At 44.1% G+C, this 24,764-nt stretch overlaps 1 protein-coding gene across 2 annotated transcripts; it reads left to right on the top strand.

Annotated features, from left to right (window-relative positions):
- Positions 1-11,096: 11,096 nt before the first annotated feature.
- Positions 11,097-24,137, top strand: PCMTD2 (protein-L-isoaspartate (D-aspartate) O-methyltransferase domain containing 2). Of its 2 annotated transcripts, none has more exons than XM_021527281.3 (6): positions 11,097-11,284; positions 13,651-13,979; positions 15,232-15,334; positions 17,095-17,266; positions 18,095-18,218; positions 19,818-24,137. In XM_021527281.3, exons 2-6 carry the CDS (start codon positions 13,673-13,675, stop codon positions 20,198-20,200), a joined length of 1,089 nt encoding a protein of 362 aa, XP_021382956.3. In that variant the 5' UTR covers positions 11,097-11,284; positions 13,651-13,672; the 3' UTR covers positions 20,201-24,137. The 2 variants fall into 2 exon arrangements, with proteins under 2 accessions (XP_021382956.3, XP_021382957.1); XM_021527282.3 differs by lacking the exon at positions 11,097-11,284 and adding an exon at positions 11,495-11,515.
- The last annotated feature ends 627 nt before the right edge of the window (positions 24,138-24,764 follow it).

The following is a 24,764-nucleotide window of genomic DNA, read 5'->3' as shown; positions in this document are numbered from 1 at the left end:
AAATCTCCCTGGTGCTGTGATGGGAATTGCAAGTCCCAGGAAGGCTGGAGGCAGAATTCCTCTGGGCAGGACTCGCCCCCTGTCCCCGCAGGAGTGCAGGAGCACCTCTGCTATGGAGACAGGCTGAGAGAGCTGGGGGTGTTCAGTCTGGAAAAGAGAAAAAAAAGCCTCTTCCAGTGTCTGAAGGTTGCCCAAGACAGACAGAGAGGGACCTGGGGCAACGGTGTGGAGGGACAAGACACGGGGATTGGATTCACACTGACTGAGGGCAAAGTTAGATGGGATATTGGGAAGGAATTCTTCCCTGTGAGGGTTGTGAAGCCCTAGCACAGGTTGCCCAGAGAAGTTGTGGTTGCCCCATCCCTGGAAATGTCCGAGGCCAGGTTATACAGGAGCAACCTGATCGATGGAAGGTATCCCTGCCCATAGCAGGGGGTTGGAACGAGATGATCCTTACAATCCCTTCCAGCCCAAACCATTCTAGGATTTCATGATCTTGTGGTTTTGTGCTTCCACAGGTGGTGTGTGAGCAGAGGAGATGCCATCGGAAGCAGTACAGGAGATGCCAGCCCTGGGATTCAACACAGAGATGGACACCTTTTCCTCCTGGATTTCCAAAAAAAATTCAAAAACTGATATTTGTCAACAAGATTTGCTCAGTTGCATCAACCCAACTGTGATGTTCACAGATTGCCCTCTTGGAAGAACGGAGCCTTTTCTCTGGTAAGAGTTTGTATTTTGAAGTTGTAGCAATGAAGAAAATTTTTCACTCATCTCTGTGTTGGATAATTTCTAAAGTTGCCAAAATTCAGTTTTGCTCTGCTGTAGCAGAGGTGAAATAATGTAAATCATGTTAAGGACATTTGGAGCTGTGTCAATTGGATCAAATGGGAATTTCAGGCAGGTTCATCCCCAAGAAATTCAATTGTCTGATCAACTGAGTTGAACTTCTCTGTCTGTTCCTGCACAGAAGCACAAGCACTGCTGGGTTTCAGCAAAAGGAGGTGGACCTACCACAGGCACGAAAGTGAAGGGGCAGAGTAAAACAGAGCTGAAAAGGTAAGAACTGTAGTGAGAAAAATGTGGAGAAAAGTTTGCATAGAAGGTAGATTTCCTGAAGCCTTTTCTTGAGCATGTGCATGGCCATGGGTGTTCACTGGAAGTCTTTTTCTGCCTTCATTTACTGTCTGCAAGATGTCCTGGTGCAGGACAACCAGCAGAAGCTTAGGACAGGCTTAGGATCCCATAGCCAGTGGTCCCTGAGATTAAACACCCCCAGTAACGAGGACTACTGGAGATGGAGCCCAGCTTGCCCAGGAGTCCCAAAAACAAAGTCTCTTAGATGCTTTGCTGGACTTAACTTGGAGTTGATGGAATTCTGTTTTTTTCTCAGAGGAAGAAAAGTAGTCGGCCTCACGTTCACCTCACCGGCTGGCACGCTGTTTTCCTGAAGGGCACATAATTGTTTTATGGGGGTTTCGCTCGACTTTGCAACACTGAGCAGTTCCTTGTGCCAATATTTGATTATGATGATTGAGCTAATAGACGTGCTTGCCTGTCCTTCCTTAACGAATTGGCTGAGCTGGATTATAGAGCGCTCAGATTTGTGCTAAATTGCAGCTCGGGGAGCCATCACTGGGAGATGTTATCTTCTCGGAACTGGCGTCCTTTATCACAGGGAAGGGAATTGAATTGGTTTAAGATGGTACACTGTCAGTTTATAGGTGTGCTTAGGAGAGCTCTTAAGCCTCCTCCAACAGGGCATAGGGTGACAGTGGAATGTCAGAGCAGAGTGGGCCTTTGGCTTCAAGGATGCCAGGGAAGAGATACTCATCAGCATATAATTGTCTCTAAACACAATGATAAACCATTGACCAACAAAAGTCATTTGGCCTCACCGATGCTGCTGATAATTGTTAAAAGCTGCTAATGACCCATTCCTCCAGTGATACCTTCCACTCCTCAGCATTGACCTGTTCTCTCCCAGGGAGGCTTTCCAGCCATTGCTTTAAGCTGTAAGCAGAAACCGGGGTTCTTTCCCAGCCTTATGCATTTTTCTGATTTTTGTTCCCCTTGCCCCACAACTCCTCTGAGTGAAGGTTAGAACCACCTCACCCTGCTCCCACAACCAAGGAGTCTTGCAAAACACTGGGTGGTCAGGAAGGGGTTGGCTTGTTCCCATCAGGCTCCTGGGGAGAGAAAGCAACTTTGCTCTTCAAAGATGCCATTTAGCATCAAATTCATCCCTCCTGGGCCTCAGAAAGACAATGTGAGGCTGGGGAGCAATGGGATGGGCTTGAGATGACACTGCAGCCATAGAGCAGCCCTGAGCTGGAAATTGCTCCAGAACAGCTTGGTTGGATTCAAAGGCTCTGGCCTGCACTTGTTAGCACACTCATTCTCCTACGCTTTTATGAGAAGATATATCCTGAAACGACCTCCTGCTTTGTACAGAAGGACTCGTGGGATTGAGGCTTTGGAAAGCACAAGGATGATGCATTCTTCAGACAAATAGCTCTTGTTATTCCAGCTGCCTTTATCCCTCGGTGGGATGAATAAACCAGCTGCTGTTGTAGAAATGGCAGTATCTGTTTTAAAGACATTTTTGACCCTGTCAACAAGGAAGTATAAGAACCTCTAAAGGCTGCCTTCATATCCATGACTGCAGTGCTCTTTTGTTTAAATGACAGGGACTATCTGTGATGACCCAAAGAAACAAGAGCCACAGAGGGGTAGAACAAAGAGACACGTTTTGCCTGAGCTTCCCAGAAGAACTTGTCCATGCTAAGATGCCCTCGCAGCATCCTGCCCACTGCAGGTTAACACCAGCACATCCTTATTGAAATCAGGATGTGCCAGAACTTTTCCTTGCCTCTTCTTTACTCACAACAAGTCCCAAAGTCCATCTACACTGAGCATGAGGCAATGGTTGAATGTTTTTGACCCAAACAGGAGCTAACCTGGCCTTAGCACTGCAGGGAAGTTTGTTTTGATAAGCCAAGTCCAAGATCAAGCTCCTCTGGTTTTGCCATTTGTTAAAGGACTCTTACTCAGGCTCCAACATTTAATAATCCAGCCTAACCATGCTGAGACTGTTTCGCAATTAAGTAACATAAATCCAGAAGCTGGATTAATAAACAGTCTGGTCTGTCTAGAGCAGTCTACAGGGTGGAGAGATAAAACTATAAAATATTTATTACCAACTTGGGGATGAAGTCATTAATTTAATAACTACCATTGCTTTGCTTCTTACAGTTGTTAGGAGTCTGAAGGTTGCAGAGGATTAGGTGGGAAACTTACTGCTTTCCTGCTGAGTAGAGCCTTTCCCATGAAAGCCAGGGCCCAGCTCCCATCTGTCACCCCATTACGTTTGGAGGTGGTGAATATATTACTGTGCCGCTTCCCAAAATAAAACAAAACAAAATTTCTGCTGGCCACATGGCAACCCTCTTCAGGATTTAATGAGGACACTGCCCTTTGTGCACAAGGGCACTTCCAACAGCTGTAGAGATGAAGGCAGGGGGATTTTTGACCACGCTCATGACGTGGCTCCCATGGCGAGCACGGCCCTGGCAGCACTGCCAGTTCAGGTGCTTTGGGGACCAAAGCTTTGGCTGCCTCCTGAGAGGTCGGGAGCACTGTCTGAGCCTCTCTCACCAAGGATTTCTCAGTGGGTCTTCACGTTTTCAGGAGAGGGAACAAGAGTATTAGTTGGGTCCCTGCTGTGATTTGATATTGGGGAGCATCCAGGACGTAGATCCACGCATCTGCTTTGCAGTGATTATGGCTGGAGTCCCCTGATGAGTGTGCTCCCCTGCAGACAGCTACAATTTGCAGCAATGCTGTAGCAAAAGTCATGGGGGGAGAGGGAGGGAGGGTGGCATGTTTTGTCATTGGTTTCATCCAGGGATAGCAAAGGGGTGCCAGCTGAAGGAGTGGGGTTTGAGCAGGAGCAGCGTGTGATGTGGGACAGCACTGCTGATGAGGGGCTGAAACACTGCTAATCCTCCCCGATGACTGCACTGACAGCAAAGGTAATCAAATTCCCTAAATAATTGAGTTGAATTGTTAGCTTGTTTTGTAAAAGAAATAAATTAAAAATGGGCTCGGCCTGTGAACACCAACCACAGCATGGGTGAACACGGGTGTGCAGGCACCCAGCCCTGCCTGGCCTGTGACTGTTGACTTGCCAGCAGCACTACGTGTCCACCCCTGCTCCTGAGAAGGGAAGGGGAAACAGCTCAGGGAGTCCTGAAGGCTGCTGGGGGGGCTCCTGTTAGGTCAGAGCTGAGCCACCAGCCTTGGAAGAGCCCTGTTGTCCACGGGCATCCCCAATCCTCCTCCAGTCCTGGTGAGCTGCAGAGCCACAGGACTGATCCCAGGCAAAGCAGCAATGAGTGGGAATCCCAAGAAAGGTCAACAAGAGAGATGGTGGCCAGGGATGGAGAAAGGCATCTGTGCTGTCCAGGTGAGAAAGGGAAACAACAGCTGTAAAATAATGCTCTGGCTTCTGAGGCTCTCACAAAGGAGATTCTTGCATGAGGTTTGTGGGCAGCTAAAAACAGACAAGTCCAAACCTGGGTGTCCAGGTACTGGAGATGAGAAGCTCTGGGTAGATGGATCAGCTGCAATATTTTGGCCGAGACTTTGTACCATAAACAGAGTGAGATTTTAAGGGTACTTTTAGCAGGGTAGGGAGGAGAAGGAAAGAGAAAATTCTTGTGAATCACAACAGGCCTGCAAGATATTTCTGTTGTCACCCAAAAAGTAACAGAAAGGTTTCTGCAGAGCATTCACCTCAATTTTTCTGTCAGAACAGACTAATTTGAAACTGTCAGCACAAGCATCTTTGTCCTGACCATCCTGCACTGCAGTACACATCCAGCACAGGCAGGGCTAACTGCAGAGGCCCCACTCCAGTATCATGTCATCGCATTACCCTTTCATTTCTCTTATCAATGCTGCCATTCAGTTCCACTCCTCATTCCCAGCCCTTATCACAACAAGCCAAAAAAGTGCAGAACATCAGTCAGGAGGGAAAAAAAAAAAAAAAGAACAGGTGAAATTCTGATTTTGTCAGCTAAAATAGTTTCTAGATGAACTCTGCCCACAAAGAAGCTGAATCTTGGTGATTTAGTTGCCAAATTTTACATTTGCTCCCTCTCCCCCATCTCTCCTCTCAGCTCTTAGCTCAAAGTGGAGTCCTGACATTGCAAAGTGTTAATAGAATTAGTCTCCTGTTATAAACTGTTCACTGGGGCTTGTTAGCTCAATTGTTGATGCTAAATTCTTATCAGCAGAGCCACCTAAAAGACCATTAATCAAGAAAGGCTGAACTCCCTGCCTGGGTCACAGAAATTTAATTAAACCTCGAGTAAAACTGGAAAATCATTTTGAAAAGAGAAGAGACGAATGCAAAATGTTTTTCATCATTTGACTTTGCATCTCTGCAGTCAGCCGTGATTTCAAAGGGTGTTTTGCCACAGCAAAGGCTGAGGGAAACACAGAAAAGACTTTCCTCAGTGCCTCCTTTAATACAAGGTCCTGGTGCTCATCCAGGGTAAATGAAATATGGAAACTCACTGATTGAGGCCTGTTAAGGACCTGCACCCACAAATGCAAAGGAGCAGAATGCAAGTCCAAGTAACACAGTGATCTCCATGAGTAGGGTTCTGTTATGTTTAAGGCTGTGTTATGGCATGGATGTTATGTGTTATATGTTATGTGTTTATGGATTTGCATTTTTTTGCCATTTGTTCTGCAGAAAGTCTCATGCAACAAACTATTTATTTGGCAGACAGAGAAATATCAGTATTGGTACCACCTTGTGTGGGATATTGTGTGTAGTTCTGGGATCTCTCTTTGGAAAAAGAAAAGATTAATTTATCCTTGAACAGGTGTGGAGAAGGACTGGCAGAGTGATTAGCAGAACTGAGATCCTATCTTAGGAGAGGAGATTAAAAGAGCTTGGCTTGTTTAGCCTAGAAAAACAAAGGTTAAGAGAGGATATGATTACTTTTCATAAATACATTCAGGGTTGGAGGAAGGGGAAAGATTTATGTTAGAAGATAATACAGGTAGGAGATCAAATAAGGCTCATCTTGGCCAGGAATAAATTTCCACTGGAAATCTGAAGATGTTTTCCCATTGCTAGAGGAGGGAGGTTTTGGAAGGCCCTTCTGAGCACGATGGATGAGCCCCCGTGGTCTTTGAGAGGACAAATGTGGCTGGCTCAGCCCCACCAATGAGTCTGCAGGTGGGACACATAGGACTGCCAAAGGCAAGGGAGGGAAGTGGGATATGGCTGCCATCTGATGGCATTTTTATTATTTATAAATCCATAAAACCCATTGATTTTATTTAATACATGAAGCACTTGAGAGATCCCGGAATAGTTTTCTTCCTCCATCAATATGAAAAGCTTGATTTCTGAGATTTTTATTTGGGAGTTGCCTCCTAAATCATGGCAGATGGGCCCCAACAAGGCAGCAGAGGGAAGGGACAGAGAGTTAGGCTCGCTGGTGCTCCTGGCAGTACCAAAAAGAGATCAAACACCTCTCTAATCCATGTCCCCACTGTCAGGGATGTCTGGTGACACCTCCTCCCACTCTCAGCCAGGCTGCAGCATCTTCTGGCTGCTTTCCTTCGATGACACACTTAAGTGAGATGAATCCAGGGCTTTAGGAGTCCTTTTTCCATGTGGCACTGGTTATGTGCAGTGCAATCCAGTGGAAATCAAGACATATGTTCTTCCCCTTGCTTCAGCAATTACTCACAGAGCCCTGAGATGAAGTGAAGCAAGAGGACACACACACACACACACACACACACACACATATATATATATGTAAATATAGAAATCCTTTGCATGGGCAAGAGGATCTCAAGCGATTTGCTGTCAGCGTGTTAATATTTATTCTAGTGTAAATGCATGTCTGCATGTATTTGCATATATGCACGTGTGTGCATATGCATATATAGAATATTTGCATATGAAAGTGATATAGAGCCAGACTGACCACAGAAAAGGCAACACAGCATATTTTACAAAATGAAAAAAAATGTGGTGAAAATATACCCCTATGATTTAATGTTCCCCCAGCTCTTAATTTATGTGAGTCCTCCTGTCACTCACTAATTACCCTGCTGACTTAAGTAACCATCTGTATCAGCAGGCTGCAGGTCAGCTCAGACTGCTGGGCCCTGGTTTGGGGCTAAAATGCATTTCTTCTGTTTGATCTTCCAAATAAATGAAATAATCTCATTTTAACTCAGCATCACTAAGAGATCAGTAGTTAATTCATGCTGACTGTTGTTTTGAAAATATTTATTAAAGAAATTGCTTTTTGAAAAAATGAAGTTGGAAACCGTAAAATGGGGGGAAATAAAGACAAGGAAAATCTTGGCTTCAGCTTGGCCTTGTGAAAATTGCTCGCTCTCAGCAATTATCTCAGCTTATGAAGGATGGAGTCTGAATTTCCCTGGTGAGATTGTGGTTGGTGAGAGCAGGGACTTGTGCCGGTGAGGGACCCTGCCCCAGCCTGGGAGAGGATGCTGAGGTGCCACCTCCGAAGCCCGCGGCAATGCCTGTGCTGCTGGGGACACCTTGTGGTTCACGGCTGGGACAGAAAGGCTGCGATGGAAGTGCCACCAGGCCCTGCTTTCCTAATCCTGCTCTGCTTTTTCCACTCCCGGGGCTGCTGGGGCTCTCCAAGCCAGGGGCAGCTGCCCACAGGTGTTTGTAGGCAGGAGAGAGTCACTGATCTATTGCTGACTGGAACTCCTGGCTCACAAAGCCCCAGGGAGCTGTACGGAGGAGAGGAAGGACTTTGTAAAGAGCAGGGAAAGAAGAAACACAGAGAATCAGCAGCTGGAGACCCGTGGAATGATGGAACACCCAACCGTTTTTTTTTTTTTTTTTTTCTTAAATGTGGGGTTTTTCACAATATTATCAGGAAGTTTTTGGTATCCCCCAGAGCTGAAGCCCCGTGTTCTGACACCCATGGAGGTGTTTTCAGCCACAGCTACATTCTCAAAGAAAAGAGATGGGAAAAAGCTGCCAGGGGAGGAGAACCAGTTGGAAGCTGGGGATGAGCCCACAGAGCAGTGACAGTGTGGCTGTCTCAGCATGGCATTCCTCGAGAGATTTGGGCCATGTGCAGCAGAGATGTGCAGGAGTCAGAGGTGCAGGAAACAACCTGTCCCTTGGGGATGATGTGTCCTTTCAGCTTCCCCCTCCCCATGGCTGTGCTCCTGACAGGTCTGGGGTGGAGGCAGTGAGGTGGAGATCTGCAGTGGGTAAATCTCCTCCGTGGCAGCAGCTCTCTGATCACAGAGAGCAGGCACAACTTTCCCAGGCATTTTCCCAGGGAAGGCTGTGAGAAGATCAGAGAAAAGAATGAGAAACAATTCTTATCTCCACTTGTTGCACCTGCTGTTGTGCACATGTGGAATGTGTCATTGAGATTTGTTTACCAAAGGGTGATTTTTTTAATTGGACACTGGATGGTGTTTGGATTGATTGACCAATTAGGTCAAAGCTGTATTGGACTGGCTGTAAAGGTTACTGAGTTTCTTAATAAGTATAGAATAATATAGCATAAGATGATATAATAAAGCAATTGATCAGCTTTTTGCAATGATGGAGTCAATGCTAATTATTACCTGGCTGGGAGCCTGTGGCAACATCCTCCCTGTTTCTCCTGGTTAATCTCTTTAATTCTCTGGCTGGAAACAGAAGCTGCAAGCCTCACTGATCTTGGCAGTTTAAGGCTGCTAGGAGTCATGAATACACCTGGGAATCCCTAAAACACCCCTCATGTTCCTACTGGGCTTCCTGAGGACTCGTTGCTGCCAGAAAGAAGCACATGCAGTGGTCTCCTCTGCCCCTGTGAGCTCTCTGCTGGCAGCACAGCTGCTTTAACAATTGCAAGATGTCTTTCTTTTAATCCAGCTTTTTTTTTAGCAATTTTTGCACCAAAGAAAAAAAAAAAAAAAAAACAGAAAACAAACCAAAACCCAACTGCTATTTTCCAAGCGATTCCAGCAGCAAAGGGAGCAGATGCTGAATGGAATCACACGTGCAAGGAGTTTGTGTGTCCTGCGTCTGCAGTTTCCAGTGTGCTGCCATTATCCCTGAGCATTCTCCGTGTGAAAGATGAGGAGAGTGCAATCACCACGGCCTGTTTCGGTTGAATCAGCAAGGAGGAGTTTCAGAGCTGGCTCTCCACGAATAATCCCATTCTCCCAGGCAGCTGTCTTCTGCAAAATGAAAGTGCAGACATCTACACTATTACCCTACGCCTGTTTGCAGAGTCTGCTGTTATCACGTTAATGAAGGGAGCTGAGATAATCACCTTAAAGCATAAATAAATCTCAGATGCTGATTCACTTTCTCCTATTTGAGTCTCATTTACCAGGGTAATTCTTATTTTTTTTCTGCTGCAGGCTTGTTGTGTCTGCCAAGACAGCTTTTTTTTTTTTCACAGTTCATCTCCAGAGAATTTGAATTAAGAGGCCTCTTGTCTTGTTGCAGTTATTCCTTCTCATTTTGCATCCATATGAAGTCCTAAATCCAAGGCCAGGCTAGAAAATTTTATTTCATCTGCAGCATCAGCCAATACTGAGTGGATCACTTACACATGAAAACAAACATGCACTTTTAGAGGATAATTTCTGTCAGTCTTGGACAGGAAACACTCTTTCCTCAAGTCACTGAAGGAGCTCACAGAGGTTTGTAAAATATAAATTTGTGGCCTAAAATTATGGGACAGAGATCCCTCACTAAATGAATGGCATGTCAGATGTTGTGAAGTTTTACAGTATTCCATGTTTCCTTCAAGTCCCTGGAATCAGGTGAATCTGCATCTCACTTATTTATCCTTCACTAAATTCACATCTGGCACTTATGCTTGCAGAGGAAAAAAAATAAACAAATCAGAGCATGTGACTAAATTTGGATGTTCATCAGCTCAAAATGAAGAATATCAACCAGTTCCCACCACAATCTTTTTTTTCCCTAAGTTCCCATAATTTTTTCCCAAGCCTGACTAATGATACCTGAACATCTGGTGCTGGCCAGGCTTCACTCAGGAGGTTTGGCTCCTGTGTCTGTGCCAGCAGCTCACTGACATCCCCCAGCCTCTCGCTCCTGCATCCCTCCTGCATCCCGGGATGCCTTGTGAGGGCTGACCTAGAACAGAGATTAGATGGAGCTAAAGAATAAATCAGGGATTTATTAAAAGGATCTCCTCCATGGATGCACCTTGGGCAGCACAAGAGCTTAGCCAGGGCTGCACCCAAGAGGAACCAAAATAGTCCCAAAATGCATGACTGCTCACAGGATCTCTCACTTTTATAAGTTCTGCTCCATTTGCATATTGGAGTTCATTGTGCAATTCCAGCTTTTGGTTATGAAGTCCCATCCTGCTTGTTTTCATCTCTTCAGTCCATTGTTTGTGCTCTTGGGCCTGAGATTTGGATCATTTATCCTTGGTCCCCAACTAGAGAAGGAATTGTTTTGTCTGCCTACTCTGTGAAGAGAGCTTACTATCCCTAATATGGAGCTCAGAAGTGCACACTAAGGCACAACAGAATCTGAAAACGATAAAAGCCAAAACCTGAGGCATCACTGGGATGCCCCGATGCCACCAGGAGCTGGGACAAGGCTGTCACAGCGCCATGGCAGGCCACCAGGACTGGGACAGCTGGGACAGCTGGGCAGCGAGCTGGAGGAGCGGGTGTGGAGGTGAAGAAGTTTGGGAAGGGCAAAGAGTCTGGGAATGGGGAAAGGCATCCACGCTGGGATGGGGAGATGTGCCTAGGAGCTTTGCGATGGGAAAAACGAGAGCCACAGCGTGGTCCTGGCGCGCTACACTGAGTGTGCACGGCAAGGTCTGGGTGGTGGGGTGGCTTTTGGGAGAAGCTGCTGGAAGTTTTCCAAGGATCTGACAGAGCCAATTCTAGCCCGCTCCATCCCCGGGACTCCCCTCACAGACCTACCCGCCCCCCTGGTGGTACAGCCCAGACTGCGCTCCCCCCCGCCATCCCCATCCCCCCCCGCGGCTGCGACGGTGGTGCGCTCCGCGCATGCGCAGTGCCGCGAGCGGAGCTCAGCTGGGCAGTGTTTACAGCCCGAGCGCGCCGGCCTGGGCTGAGCCGAGAGGAACCGAGCGGAGCCGAGCGGAACCGAGCGGAGCCGAGCGGAACCGAGCGGAGCCGAGCGGAACCGAACGGAGCCGAACCGAACCGAACCGAGCCGAACGGAGCCGAGCCATCCGCTGAGGTACCGCTTTTGTCCGAAATGACGGAATCGCCTCCCGTTTGCCCCTCCCGGTGCTGTGTCAGGGCCGGGGCTGCCGGTCCCGGCGCGGGTTCCGGGCTGGGGCCGGGCTCGGGTTCGTTTCCCTCCGAGGGAAAGGTGGCAACGGGATGTTTCAACACGCAGAGCCGCCTTTGATGTCTCTGTTTTGGGCAGAGGTCCGAATTTCTGCCTGTGGACTTTGTCCCTGCTCAGGTTTGGGGACATCTCTGTTTTGGTGTAGAAGCGAGGAAAATGCACCCGGGGTTTGCTGCGGAGGGAGAGGGTTTTGTTTTGAAAAGTTTAATACAAGTATTTATATCTATATATATGTATGTATGTATTTATATATATATATATATATGTATGTATGTATGTATGCATTTATATATTTATATATATGTATGTATGTATTTATATATTTATATATATATGTATGTATGTATTTATATATTTTTTTATATATATGTATGTATATATATATATCTCCCATTTCCCACCAAGTTAAGTGAGGCTGTGGAAGAGAGGAGTTTGAATGTCATAGAGTTTTAAGCTGTGCCTATAAAACACGCATTTTACTGGAAGTAGGATACTATCCAGGGAAAGTGGTGGTTTCAGGAGTGACTGACACCTGTCACAGCGTGGGTATTCCCTGATCCCATGATGAGAATGTCTCAGCCAGCTGTGTTTGTTGTTGTTTTCTGTAGCACATGGAAGAGTCCTTGTTGTCCATGGAGCTAAACTGAAACCAGGTCAGACCAGTTGTCCCAGTAGGGCTTGCGTACAGCAGCAGGAATTTCTTGGTCATCCAAAGTGGAGCACTGTTAAAGGCACAACTTCGTGCTTTAAATCTAAAACCGTAGATTTTTAAATTTTTTTTTTAATAGCAAAAAGAGTGGAATAATGAAGGAAGCCTAAGATCAAAAATATATAAAAGAGAGTCAAGGGAATCAAGACCCTTGGTGAAGAGAGTATTTTAATGTGGAATGTTAAATAGAAGAGTAAAGATACAGTCAGCCCCGTGTTGCAAGTGCAGTGAGGTTTTGTGTATTTAAGAGGAGGGGGAAAATATAATTGGTACATGAACCCACCTGAACCTTCAACCTGATGTGTTCCCACTGTGAAGTAATAAAACAAGAGTCATTTTTTGTAGAAGAAATGAAGGAGTAACTGTGGAAAGGGGAGATGTGATGTTTTATTTCAAGTGTTATTAATGATCTTGAACTGGATTGATGTGTTTGAGACATGAATGGATTAAGAACTAGCTCAAATTCCTTGCCTAAGTATATCCTGTCTTGTGTGCCTCTACAGGTAATCAGAACAGTGTGTTATTTGAACAACTGTGAAATCTCCTTGGAGTCCTGTAGCTTTGCTTTGTTTCCTCAGAAAATGAAAGTTTGTAATTTGCTGTGGCTGAAAGCAACAAATAAACCCCAACAATTTCGCTGTAGGCAGATCTTCTGATCCCAGGAATGAACTCCAAAGCTGCTGTTTCGTGGTTATTACTGTGAGCAGGGAAAGGCATTGTAAACAAACACATCTTAAATCGTGTTGTGCTTTCTGGAAAGGATTTTTTTTTCTTAATGTATGAGAAGGGGAGAAGAAGCCAGGTTAATTTTGAGTGGCTGTTCCTCTGTGTTTTCCTTTAAAACCTGTAGGCTGCAGTGGGAATTCTCTCTGGAGCTGCTGTCTGTGTCATTAAGTGCTTCACTAATGGTGGTGGCTCAGGCTTTGGAGATGAGCTGTGTGAAAGTGCATTTGCTAAAGTGCATTTACCAAAGTAAGCAAGGTTGACAGGTCAGAGTTTTGTTGTTTTTTTGAACCTCTGTGCAGTCAATGTCCTGATGTGTGTTCCAAGGAAATGCAGTTTGAGATTTTTCTGGATTTTCTGCCTGTGTCTTAGTCTCTTCAGTTGCCATTGGTGCTGTTAGAGGTAGAAAGTTTGTGTGTGACAGGAGCTCTGACACAGCCCAAACTTGCCTTGTTGTTTGGGCTTGCAGTGAAAAATGACCCCCAAGGGCAGGAGCTGGAATAATCCTTTCTATAAAACAGTTCAATGGAAAAGCTGATGTGCTGGTAAAATGGTGTGAGGGTTTGAACACAGGCCTTGCACACTGAAATTGGCTACTGTGATTATTTTTCCCGCACTGGTGTCAGGTACTGAATGCTAGATCTGCTGCATTTTGTTTTCCATTGTTGGGATGGGGGACGGGAGCGCTGGGGTGAGGTTTTTCTGGAGCCTGTGGCCCTTGGAGCAGGTAAAGATCTCTCTCAAAGCACTCCATGTACATAATTTAGTGTTGGACTGCATGTTCTGTACCTCACCTTGCTTTTTGTTGTTTCACTTTTAGCGTTTATAGGAGGCTGCTGAAGATGGGAGGCGCGGTGAGTGCGGGAGAAGATAACGATGAATTAATTGATAACCTGAAGGAGGCCCAGTACATCAGGACAGAGCTGGTGGAACAAGCATTCCGAGCCATTGATCGGGCAGATTACTACCTGGAAGAGTTCAAAGACAATGCCTATAAGGATTTGGCATGGAAGCATGGAAATATTCATCTCTCAGCACCATGCATTTACTCAGAGGTGATGGAAGCTTTGGACCTGCAACCAGGGCTCTCGTTTCTGAACCTTGGCAGTGGCACTGGTTATCTGAGTTCCATGGTTGGACTCATCCTGGGTAAATACCTCTTCAGTCACATTAACTGGTTGTGTTAGAGCTTTAAAAACAGGTTTTTAAATTGGGGATCAGGTATTCCTCCACTAAGGAAGCTAAAAAGGTAGCTGGGAAAGTAAAGAATGCATTAATCCAGCTCAGCAATTTATCAGGATTCTCACAACCTTCTCTGGAACTGGATGGAATCCAGATTTCTGTGGCAGATCAGAACAAGCAGCAGTGTATTTCCAGAGGTGGCTGTAGTGGATTCCTGCAGGTCTGGACACAAACCTGGGTTTGTTTCCCCTTAAGCAAGACCCCAGGTCAGGATCAGGAGTACAGAGTTGAAACTGGGACTGAGCAAGTCCACAGAAAGCTGTGACTGCTCTGTGCCTGGTTTGTGTTCACAGCCCTATCTGGACTGAGACATGTTTGAGATCCACTTTTCACTCTTTACTCCCCAACACACAGATGGGAATATTCTCTGGAAAACACTTTAGTGCAGCAGAACTGATTTTGTGACCACATCTACACACAAAGTGGCACAAAGCAAATTATCCAAGTGGAATTGGACAATTTAAATTCTCCCTGAAGTGTTTCAGTCAGACTTGTGCTGCTAGGATAGATAGCAAGTGGCTGTAAGGTACTTACTTAAATTTTGGGGGAGTGTCCAGAATTTTAGCTGCTGGGATGTTTATTCTCAGGCTAAAGTCTCATTTCCCATTTGTGATTCTTTTCCTAGGTTTGTTGACATTACTTACAATACCAATATGTTACTCCAGGGCTTTTATATTCTTTTTGCAGAAGTTACCCTGTCAATTCTGAATAAAAAGTATGAATGCTGAACAACTTTTGTATTTCCCAGTTTGTTTTTGCTGTTAATTGAGGTACAGTGTATGATGACTGTTCCTGATTAATTGCAGAGATTTTTAGCATAAAAATAACATGGATGTGCTAAAACATGCAGACCACTGGGATTTTTTTTCCAGGTGGTCACTTTCACAGCAATGGCATCAATGTTTCCCTCCTATAGAGAAGTTTCCTGCATAGTTAACAGCAAATGATTCAGAATCAGCTGTGCACAAGTGGCTCGTTTGCTGCCAGAATTTGCAGGTATAGGGTTGCAAATCCCATTGTAGCAGTGAGAGAGCTGACCCTACACAAACACCGACTGACACTCATGGAACAATCTGCTGGTGGAGGAACCCAAAGTGTGTTAATCCTGCTGGATTGTGTGTTGTTGCTGTTGCCATTCCCTGCTGTTCTGCACTTGCAGGTCCTTTTGGGGTTAACCATGGTGTGGAGCTTCACTCTGACGTGATTGAGTACGCGAAGCAGAAATTGGACTTTTTCATTAAAACAAGCGACAGCTTTGACAAGTAAGAATGCAAAATGCCTCTTGGGATTAATTTGGTGCTTTTGGCTTTACTCAGGGAAGTTCTTGCTCCCATGTGGCCCCTCTGGATTCAGGGTAATCTGAGGATTCAGGCTCCTTAGGCTTGCTGAGCTGCAGTGTGTGACCTTTGAAGCCTGTGTGTGTTGTGGGGGTTTCAGAAATGTTTGCAGAGTTTTTAATAGCAGTGCTGATGTTGCAGGACTTAGAGGGAGCTGAGGAAGTTTGTTTATTTTTAAATGTACTTGCAGTAACAGCTTAAAATGTCCAAGTAAGAATGCTTGGTTGTGCTCGTGATCTGAGAGCCTGCATGGTGATGAGATTATGAACTGGTTTTTTTGGTGGGCTAATGTGTTTTATCTGAGAAGAAGGAAAAAATGTCATTTTAAAAGATGAAGGTAGTTTTATGATGATTAAGTTGGTACTAAAACTGCTTGGGATTTGATTTATGTTCTTTCTTAGACCTTCCATTCTGCTGCTGTCACAAGTAATAACTTCCCAGCTAGATAACCATTGCTAATAGTAACCTCAGCAATAAAAGTTGTGGCTGTCACATTTTTGGATCAGTTTCATAGTTTGTTCAAGCAGGGAAGCAAAGCATCTGTGAATACCTGATAGCCTCCTCTCCTGGGAGGAAGAAAATTAAAATCATGGCATGCAGGATTTTAGGCTGCTCAGCCTTTTGCTGTTCCTGCTGCCCTGGGAAGCTGCTGAGGAGGGGATTGTATTTTCTGCATGTTGGCAGAAGACTGAAAGTTTCTGGTGCTCAACAGGGTTTTTTTTCAGTCATGTTGCTGTTGTTTGAGGAGACGTTTTAAGGAAGACTTTCTTCTCTCTCCAGACAAATATAGCTATGGAGCAAAAGCAAGCTGAATTCAGAAATTAACATGCCTGGAAAATTGGCTTTGCTGAGTGATGTCTGCTGGGTTGTGCTCCTGGAACAGCATGTGCAGGAACTGTTCTCTGGCTGCTCTGAATGTCCAGCCCTCTTTGCAAACCCAGAAAGCTCCCGGAAGCATTTAGGAATAAATAGGTGCTGTGTTGAGCTGCCACTCAAGATAGCAGTAAAAGAATGGATGTGTTAAACAACTCCTTCCAAAATCAGCCTTTAAATGTAGGGCTTAAAACTTGGGGAGTTTTTGAGCTTGTAAGAAAATCAGAGGCATCAGAGAAATTTTTCTTTTAAACCAAATCAGAAATACTGTAGGCAAAAAGTCTTTTTATGAAGACTGAAATCACAATTCTTTTGAAGCTGATGGGAAAACTTCTATTGGCTTCAGCACAGCTTACTTCTGTAGCATCAGGTGGTAATTCCCACATCTGGAAACCAGTTAAAAGCTTTTGAAAATGCAAAAGTAAACCCAGGTGCAGTCCTTAAAAGACTCTGACATTTGGAAGCGCAGGTCTAGCATTTGTATTTGCATTTTATAACTGAGTCAGCATCAGGTGACTAAAAATAGCTTGTTCTGAAGAGGTACCTGCAGCTCAAGTATGAAATTATGCATCCTTATCCTTAGGAGATTTTAATCCATGAATTCTGACCTCATTTTCTGTGGATTTGAGACTTCTAGCTGTATTCTGTTACAATAATGTCTAGAATAGATGGGATTTGGAGGAGAAACCCTGTAAAACTGTGGTTTTTCTTTTCAAGTGTTTTCCTTAGTTCACTTTTTCCAGAATTGTGCAAATAATTTATTTGGATAAATCGTTGTATTCTTGTCTAATACAAGTATTTTTCACTTTCAGGTTTGAATTTTGTGAGCCATCCTTTGTCATTGGCAATTGTTTAGAGATTTCTCCAGACTGCACTCAGTATGACCGTGTTTACTGTGGTGCTGGAGTCCAGAAGGAGCATGAGGATTACATGAAGAGCCTGTTGAAAGTTGGGGGAATTCTTGTCATGCCTCTAGAAGAGAAGGTTGAGTGCCTTTTTACTCATATTTCAATTATTCTTAATTCTGATCTTTGTTTAGTCAGTAGCTGTTCCTTTATCTTGCCCTTGTATCAGGCTGAAGAAAGAATTAAATGCACTGGTTTTCACTATGACTGAAAACTGAACTCTGCACATTCCTAATATTTAAGTTTATAGTTTTGCAGTCTTCCCTATATTACAATCTGTTGTTAGTTGCAGTTTTACTTCCACACTGCAGAAAATGTGAGCAAAGCTTTGTTTGATTATATAATTTAGTGTTGTGCTTAATGGCAAAGCACAACTTTTTGCACTCTGACTGGCTCTTGAAAGAACGTGCAGGATGTCTCTATTTATAAAGTGTCAGTGGGTTATTTTAGTAAAAAGTGGGTTAGGTGCCTGACCTTTTACTACTGTCGGGGAACGTGAGAGGAGCAGGGTGCAGGGTTTCTTCCCAGTAAGAGGCTGTGCAGTGGGCTGGGGTAGGAGATTTGATCTGTGACCTTTTCAGGAGTGAGTGCTCATGGTAACTCAGGAGTTTTCCCAGAGGTCAGACACAGCTGCTCTGGTCCAGCCTGGAGGAAGATCTGGGCAAGCAGAGTGACCCAAATTACCAGTGCCCATGCTCTGATGCAATAGATGAGGTTATTTGTGGCTATTCCTGCACAGAGTTCCCAATATTTTTTCAAAAAATCAGTATTGTTTCTCATCACCTTTTACTGTTGCAGCTTCCAGTACTTCAACTTGTCCAGGCAGAAAAGTAATTTGTTCATTTTTTTGTTCAAAAATCTCACTGTAGTTGCTACAATGGATAATAATCTCCTTGTTTTGCCTCAGTTGACTAAGATAACTCGGACTGGTCCTTCTGCCTGGGAGACCAAGAAGATTCTGGCTGTTTCCTTTGCTCCTTTGATTCAGCCAAACCACACAGATTCAGGAAAATCAAGGCTCGTTCACTTGCGTGAGTACAGACATTCCTGAGTTGGGAGAGTTCCTTCTGCTTGGCTGTGAGCTGTAACATCACTGGGAATCCTTTCAAGGAAAATTACTCCAAATCCTTAATTTTTTAGAATAGTTGTCTGTCTTGTGCAAGCATTGGAGTTGAATGAAATAGATTCTAAATCACAGACTCACAGAATTGCCTGGCTTGGAATTGACCTTAAGGATCATCTAATTCCAATTTTCCTGCTGTGGGCAGGGGCACCTTCCACTGGGCCATCATTCTAAACACAAATTATTTCTTGTGAAGTTCTACCTGAGCTTTGCAGGATGTTTTATCCTTGTTTTTGCACATTCTGTTCCAGTCCTAACTAATTGAATCCTTTCATGGTTCTCGGGCACTGTGCCACAAGGAGAGGAAAATAAACAAGCACTACCTGTGAACAAATATTGTATCTACTCAAAGACTCTCACACCCAGTAATCCAGAATTATCCTGAATCTGGAATGCTTGAGTTGCACAAGTTGTGCAGTTCTTGGTTAGCTGTTTGAAATGCAGGTTGTATCAGTGGCCCTAATCTTTAGATTAAGACTTCAGTGTCAAGAGGCCTCTTAAGAGCTCATGAAGACAGAGTTACTTTCATAAAGAGATTAGTCAGGCTTTGGTCTTAACCTGGAAAGGTGTCTGTATGACAGAGAGGAGCTCAGTAAACAGTCCACACCATGCTAGAAAAGTCCAATAAATGCATGTTTCAGCATGTTCTCACTTTGTAGTGAGACCTGCCCATAAATTCTATGTAGTTATTTTCTTCTTTTTTCATTCAGGTCCCATCAAAGCTCACTTGTTGGCAGAGGACACTAAAATGAATTAAAACTGACTTTTTGTGTCAGTTTTAATTCATTTTAGTTCATGGATCTGTGTGCATCTATACATTTTTTAATTTTTAGCTGCATTTCTAAGCTGGCAGCAAATAAGTGCAGAAGACAGTATAGTCTTCCAAGTCATTACTGTGGGAGGCATTTTAATACAGTAACTTACTGTAATGTTGCTATAATTACGTCTACAAAATGGTTTCCAGCCTGTCTTCACCCACTAAGTCTGAAGCAGTTTTTGAAGAGCATAAACAGCACTTGTGTTTTATAAGTGCAGAACTTGGCAAAGCTGAAGGAACTGTACAACAGAAAAATCGTTTTATGGAAGAATTAAACAGGCTTCAGGTCTAGTTATGTACCACAGGAAAATACCTGATTCTAAGCCCATGAAACAATCACACTCCCATCACTAAGTCTGCATTCATACAATCTTTAATATGTGCGTCTTATAATAATTGAGAATTTGAAATCAAGGCAGGAAACATTTTAATGAGAGAAATGCACAATTAAATTTCGTTTGGAAAGTTGCAACGCAGCTTATCTGAGTTGACAGGAGCTGAATAGAGCTGTTTGTATAACCCCAGCAGGGAATTCAAATGGCCTGATTTAATCTGAGCAAACAGAACTTTTCCTGGGAGTACTTCTGGGGGAAGTTTCTCTGTCTCTGCTCAAAGCAAACAGAACTTTTGCTGGGAGTACTTCTGGGGGGAGTTTCTCCATCTCTGCTCACGGGTTTCGTTTGCTTGCAGCCCCCGTGGCCGTTCGGAGCCTGCAGGACCTGGCTCGCATCGCCATCAGAGGCACCATCAAGAAGATCATCCATCAGGAGGCCATGAGCAGGGCTGGCAATGGGCTGAAGAGCCCGGCCAGGTTCAAGCGGAGGCGGCTGCGGCGCCGGCGCATGGAGACCATCGTGTTCCTGGACAAGGAGGTGTTCGCCAGCCGCATCTCCAACCCCTCGGACGACAACAACAACAGCGAGGACATGGACGAGGAGAGGCCGGAGGAGGAGGAAACCAAACCCTCTGAACTAAAGCCAGAGCCTCCTGTAAACTTTCTGAGAGAAAAGGTCTTGAGCCTGCCATTGCCCGATCCCTTGAAGTATTACTTGCTTTATTACAGGGAAAAATAGATTTTCTTCTTTTAGAAAGTGGCGAGTAGGCAGAGAATAAAGTATTCCTTAGGGCTTGACAAACGTGTCCCACTTGCTTGCCTGCAAATGTGACACCCGAGGCAGTAGGCTGGCTGGGGAATGTGGCTGCTGTAAACTTTGACATTATAGCTTTTTTGAGTTCCTTCTTTCTTCTCAGTTGTGTGCTCTAGTTTTATTCTACAGCAGGGATTCCTTAGGAAGCAAGTTGGTGAAGTGCTCAGCTGCTTATGGAAAGGAGGATTTAATTCCCTCAAAACTAACTGCAGGAGATATTCCTAAAAATCTCATGGCTGCTCTACCAAATATCAGTTGGGAAAAACTCCTGAGCAGCTCCTCAAAGACCTTTCCTGTCTGTGCTCTCTCCCACTAAACCTGCCATGTATTTGCCATGGTGTGTGTATAACGGAGGATGAAGATTATTAGTTAAAACCTGACCTGGCAAATCACGTTTCTTCCAGTAATCTGAAAAGCACAACTTTTACAGAAAGGAAAGAATTTTTGCAATTACCCTTGTGGCATCCAGGTTTCGAATGAGATGGAAAGCATCAGCTCCCCTTTGGTTGGTCTGCTTTGCTTGTAAATTATATATAATTTTTCAGTAAAAAGTGTTTTACAAAATACTGTTTTTTTTAATGGAAAACCCCTGTTCTAGAGAACGAGTTGTTAGATTTTTGTGGTTCTTTTAAAGTGATGGAGGCAAGTGAGGAATTGCAAAGCTGTTTAACTTTGACAGGATGCAAGGGTAGTCAGGGTTGGGACTGCTGTCTCTGAAAATGTTTACAGAGTAATTCTGAATGGAGATAACAATTTGGAGTGTAGAGAAAAGCTGCAGAACAGTGAATTTGTGCAAGCTGAAAGCAGTATCTGTGGGTTTTGCTGTCATGTGAGATAACTCAGATTGTCTGGGCTGAGCAGAGTGAGGTGCAGAGCACCAGCCTGAGCAGTAAATCAGCCAAACAGAGTTTTGTGGGAGGTCTGCAGAACCTGGGAGCAGCCTAGAGAGCCAAACTGATGCAGTTCTCAGGGGTTGCTGTGTGTGTGCCCCTGCTGTGGCAAGGTGGCCAGAATACAACTTGTTCACGAATGTTCCACAGGAGAGTGGAGCTGCTCAGCTTGGTAGGTGATTTTATTCCTGCAGCAATGAAGTGGAAATGTTAACAGGTTCTTATGGAAGGTCTTGTCACTCTGCAGTTCTGTGGATGTGAGCTGTAATTTTTATTTCTAAAATTCTCTGTTATGGAGATGGAGGGGGATGCCATGGAATCACAGGATCACAGAATGGTTTGGGTTGGAAGGGACCTTAAAGATCATCTTGCTCCAACCCCCTGCCATGTATAGGGGCACCTGCCACTAGGCCAGGTTGCTCCCAGCCCCATCCAGCCTGGCCTTGGGCAGTTCCAGGAATGGGGAGTCCACAATGTCTGTGGATAATAAAATACTGTGTTTAGAAGAGGTTTACTTGGTTCAGCCTGTTTGGAAAATGTATCTGAACTGGTAAAGGCTGGAAAGAAAACCTGGAGTTTGTGTTGATGTGAAATAGTCCTAAAGCTGGGGGGAATGAAAAGCTCTTTCTCAGCAAGTAATGAAACTGCGTTAAGGCATTGCCCCATCAGAAGCACTTAAGTTGGTATCACTTTGATATCTTTTGGTTTTTTGTGTGTGTGCTGTCTCCTCATTTTCTGAGGAGGAATGAGTGAAGACTGTATTGTCAAATGGTCCTGAGTTGCACAACTTGCTTCATGAAAAATAGTTTCAAAGTTCTGTGTGACTTTGAAAATAAATGAATTACATGTATGTCTGAGCCTGAAGTGGAGAACTTTTCCTTGCTTAATAGGATTTTTGTGTCTCATTGGGAATATTGTCTGATAATCCTGTATCATGTGGCTGCTGGCATGTAACAGTCGTAGGCTGGGTTTTGCCTCTGGTTTGCTGTCTCCACTTCTGGTCTCAATGGTACCCCAAGTTATCCCTTGAAATCCTTGTTATCCAAGTTATACCCAGAATCCCTTGGATTCTGATTTCTTTATTTGCAGTGGGGCTGTTCTTTAGCCACTGAGCTAATGTTTCCTGTAAAGATGCAGGTCCCCATCATTGGATTCTGGCAACTCCCATGAATTTCTTTCTACAAATGCAAGTCCTGAATGTGGTGGTAAATAGAGGGTTAGTATAATCTGTGTGTAATTATTCTCAGTGCTTCCCTTCAGGCTGTGGCCTCTTACTTGTTGGAAAAGTCTTTAATGGGTGTCATGCCAGGTATGTGCCTTTGGATTGTGGCACAATTTCCACGCCCCTCCATAGGCCAGGGTGCCTCCTGCTTTTGGCTACCAGGTCATTCTTCAGTTTAATCATAGCACTTCTAAAGAAGTCCCTTTAAAAATGACATTAAACTTCAGGTTCCTGTTACTAAGCCTTGCAGAGGTTCTGTTAAAGCTGACCAGTTGAGGGAGGATTATCTTTCATTTATCCTTTGTTTGGCTTTTTATCCCCATCCCACCTCCAGCTGTAAAAGATATTTTATCAGATTTTTCACCAGATTTGCCTTTTTTATTACATTTGGGAGATTTTTGTAGCTTTCTATAAGATGCATAAATACTGCTATTTTTTTTCTGGATAAGGTTGAATAAATAAATAAATAAATATATATATATATATAGGAAATTTATGTTCTAGCTTGTCAAAATATCCCCTTGTCAAAAAAACTCCCACAGATCTAAACAAATAGAAAAAATTTTATGTATAATATACTGTGAAATAGTATTGCTTATAGCCTGTAAATAAAGGGGAATTGTAAATACATTTTCCCTGTGCACAAGCACTTGCACTGTAATTTTGTAGGCATTTCTAGCAGAGGGATTGAGGCAGAGCTGGTTTTGTATGGATCTATGAGCTGTCCAGGAATTGTACCTGCTTTGTTTCCTTTTGTATTCTCAGTAGTTGTCACTTACTCCTTTTAGGCTTCGGTCCTGCAGCAAATTTGCAAAGAGAACTGAACTTCAAGCTGCTTTAGTCACGAGTGTGTAAGCTGAAAAATCTCTGTATAGAAACTAGAGTTCAGTTGGCCTGAGGCATGCAGAAGTGTTATGCAATTTAAACTCTATTAGTAAGTGTTTCTGTATCAATAAATTCAGTAAAGACTTTTAGCCTTCCTAACATGGCTTTGCATTATGTCGTGATTAGCATAGTTCGTAGGTGAGTGCTTATTTCCATAATTGGAGGTCAAGACACAAAAACAATATGGTGCAGGTGCATAGTTTTAGATGAAGCCCTCAGAATGTGCTCTCTCAAACCTGCACAGATGATGAGTTCCAAACCTTGAAGTAAAGCAGCTGTGCAGGATGAACTTTGGGATCAGCACAGGCAGAACTGAAGTATATTTATTGTGTCAGAGTGGTTAAAGAGTGGACTTTGTTCCCTGGCTGTTTGACCTGTAAATAACAGATACCAACAGGTGATTTCATCCATTTCTGTACTTCAAGGAGTTGCCTAAACCAAATGTGTCAGGAGTTTGTTCTGTGCATTCTGAACTGCAGCTCCCCTCTTGTCCCCTGGGCTCTCTCTTGAGTGTTTAATTAACATGGATTTTTAAGAGTGGGTGTTCAAGGCTTTCATTTCTCCAGTATTGAGAACAATATTTTGGTTTCAGCTGTACTAGGAATCTGATCATAATAGCAAATACAGCTGCTGCTAATTAAATGAATCTGTTAACCTTTATTCCATAGGATAATTGCTTGTCTGTGTGTTTCTTCCTGTCATCTGTGTGTATGATAAATGTCCTTTTCCCAGCTATAACAGGAGATTAGTTTGATGTTAATGTTTTCCTTCATGTGATGTGTGCTGAAAGAAAATCCTTTTCTGCTTTGGAAAGCCATGGATGTGTCATACAAATGGTATTGAGGAAATTAAACTTGTCAGATGATGTTTATGTTCACTTCATTGTAAAACATAGAACATCACTGTTCCCTGGGGTGTAGGGAGGGGGCAGGTCCCCTGAGGGAAATCTTTCTGCTGAAGAAAAAGGGACAGAAGGGAGAGTTAAAAATAAAAAATACAAAGGGTGAAGGGGAGAAAAAGCACACCTCAGGGAACCCCCCCCATACTCTCTTGCTTTCTACAGGTGTGAAAAGCCTGTGTAGCAGAGGCTGGAAATGCTGGAGCATGGGACACAAGGGTTGACATCATTCCTGGTGTTCAGGAGACAAGTTTTGGTTCTTGCTCAGAGATGCACACTCCTTTCTAAAGAATTTTTCATGTTGATGGAAAATAAGACAAATTAATGTGAGAGTAAGGCGCCTGGGATTGCTGGTGTTCCTTAACCCTCATCCCATTTATCATGAGGAGAGATGAGTTGAGCAAGCCAGGAGAGAATTGGTGAAGATCTGCTGCTCAGAAAATGTGTGGGATGCAGAATTTGCCTTCTTGCATTGAAACGATTCCCCATGCTCTGTTAAATCTGCTGACTTGGCTCAAGAGCCCATTCCTACAAAGCAGTGGGCAAATACCCCTCAATCCATCCCAAAGCTGCTCCCCCACAGCACAGCCAGAC

Source organism: Lonchura striata, chromosome 17 (genome assembly GCF_046129695.1).
Source record: "Lonchura striata isolate bLonStr1 chromosome 17, bLonStr1.mat, whole genome shotgun sequence".
Lineage (NCBI taxonomy): Eukaryota > Metazoa > Chordata > Aves > Passeriformes > Estrildidae > Lonchura > Lonchura striata.
Note: the sequence above shows the minus strand (reverse complement) of the source record. Positions and strands in the feature narration are given on the sequence as shown.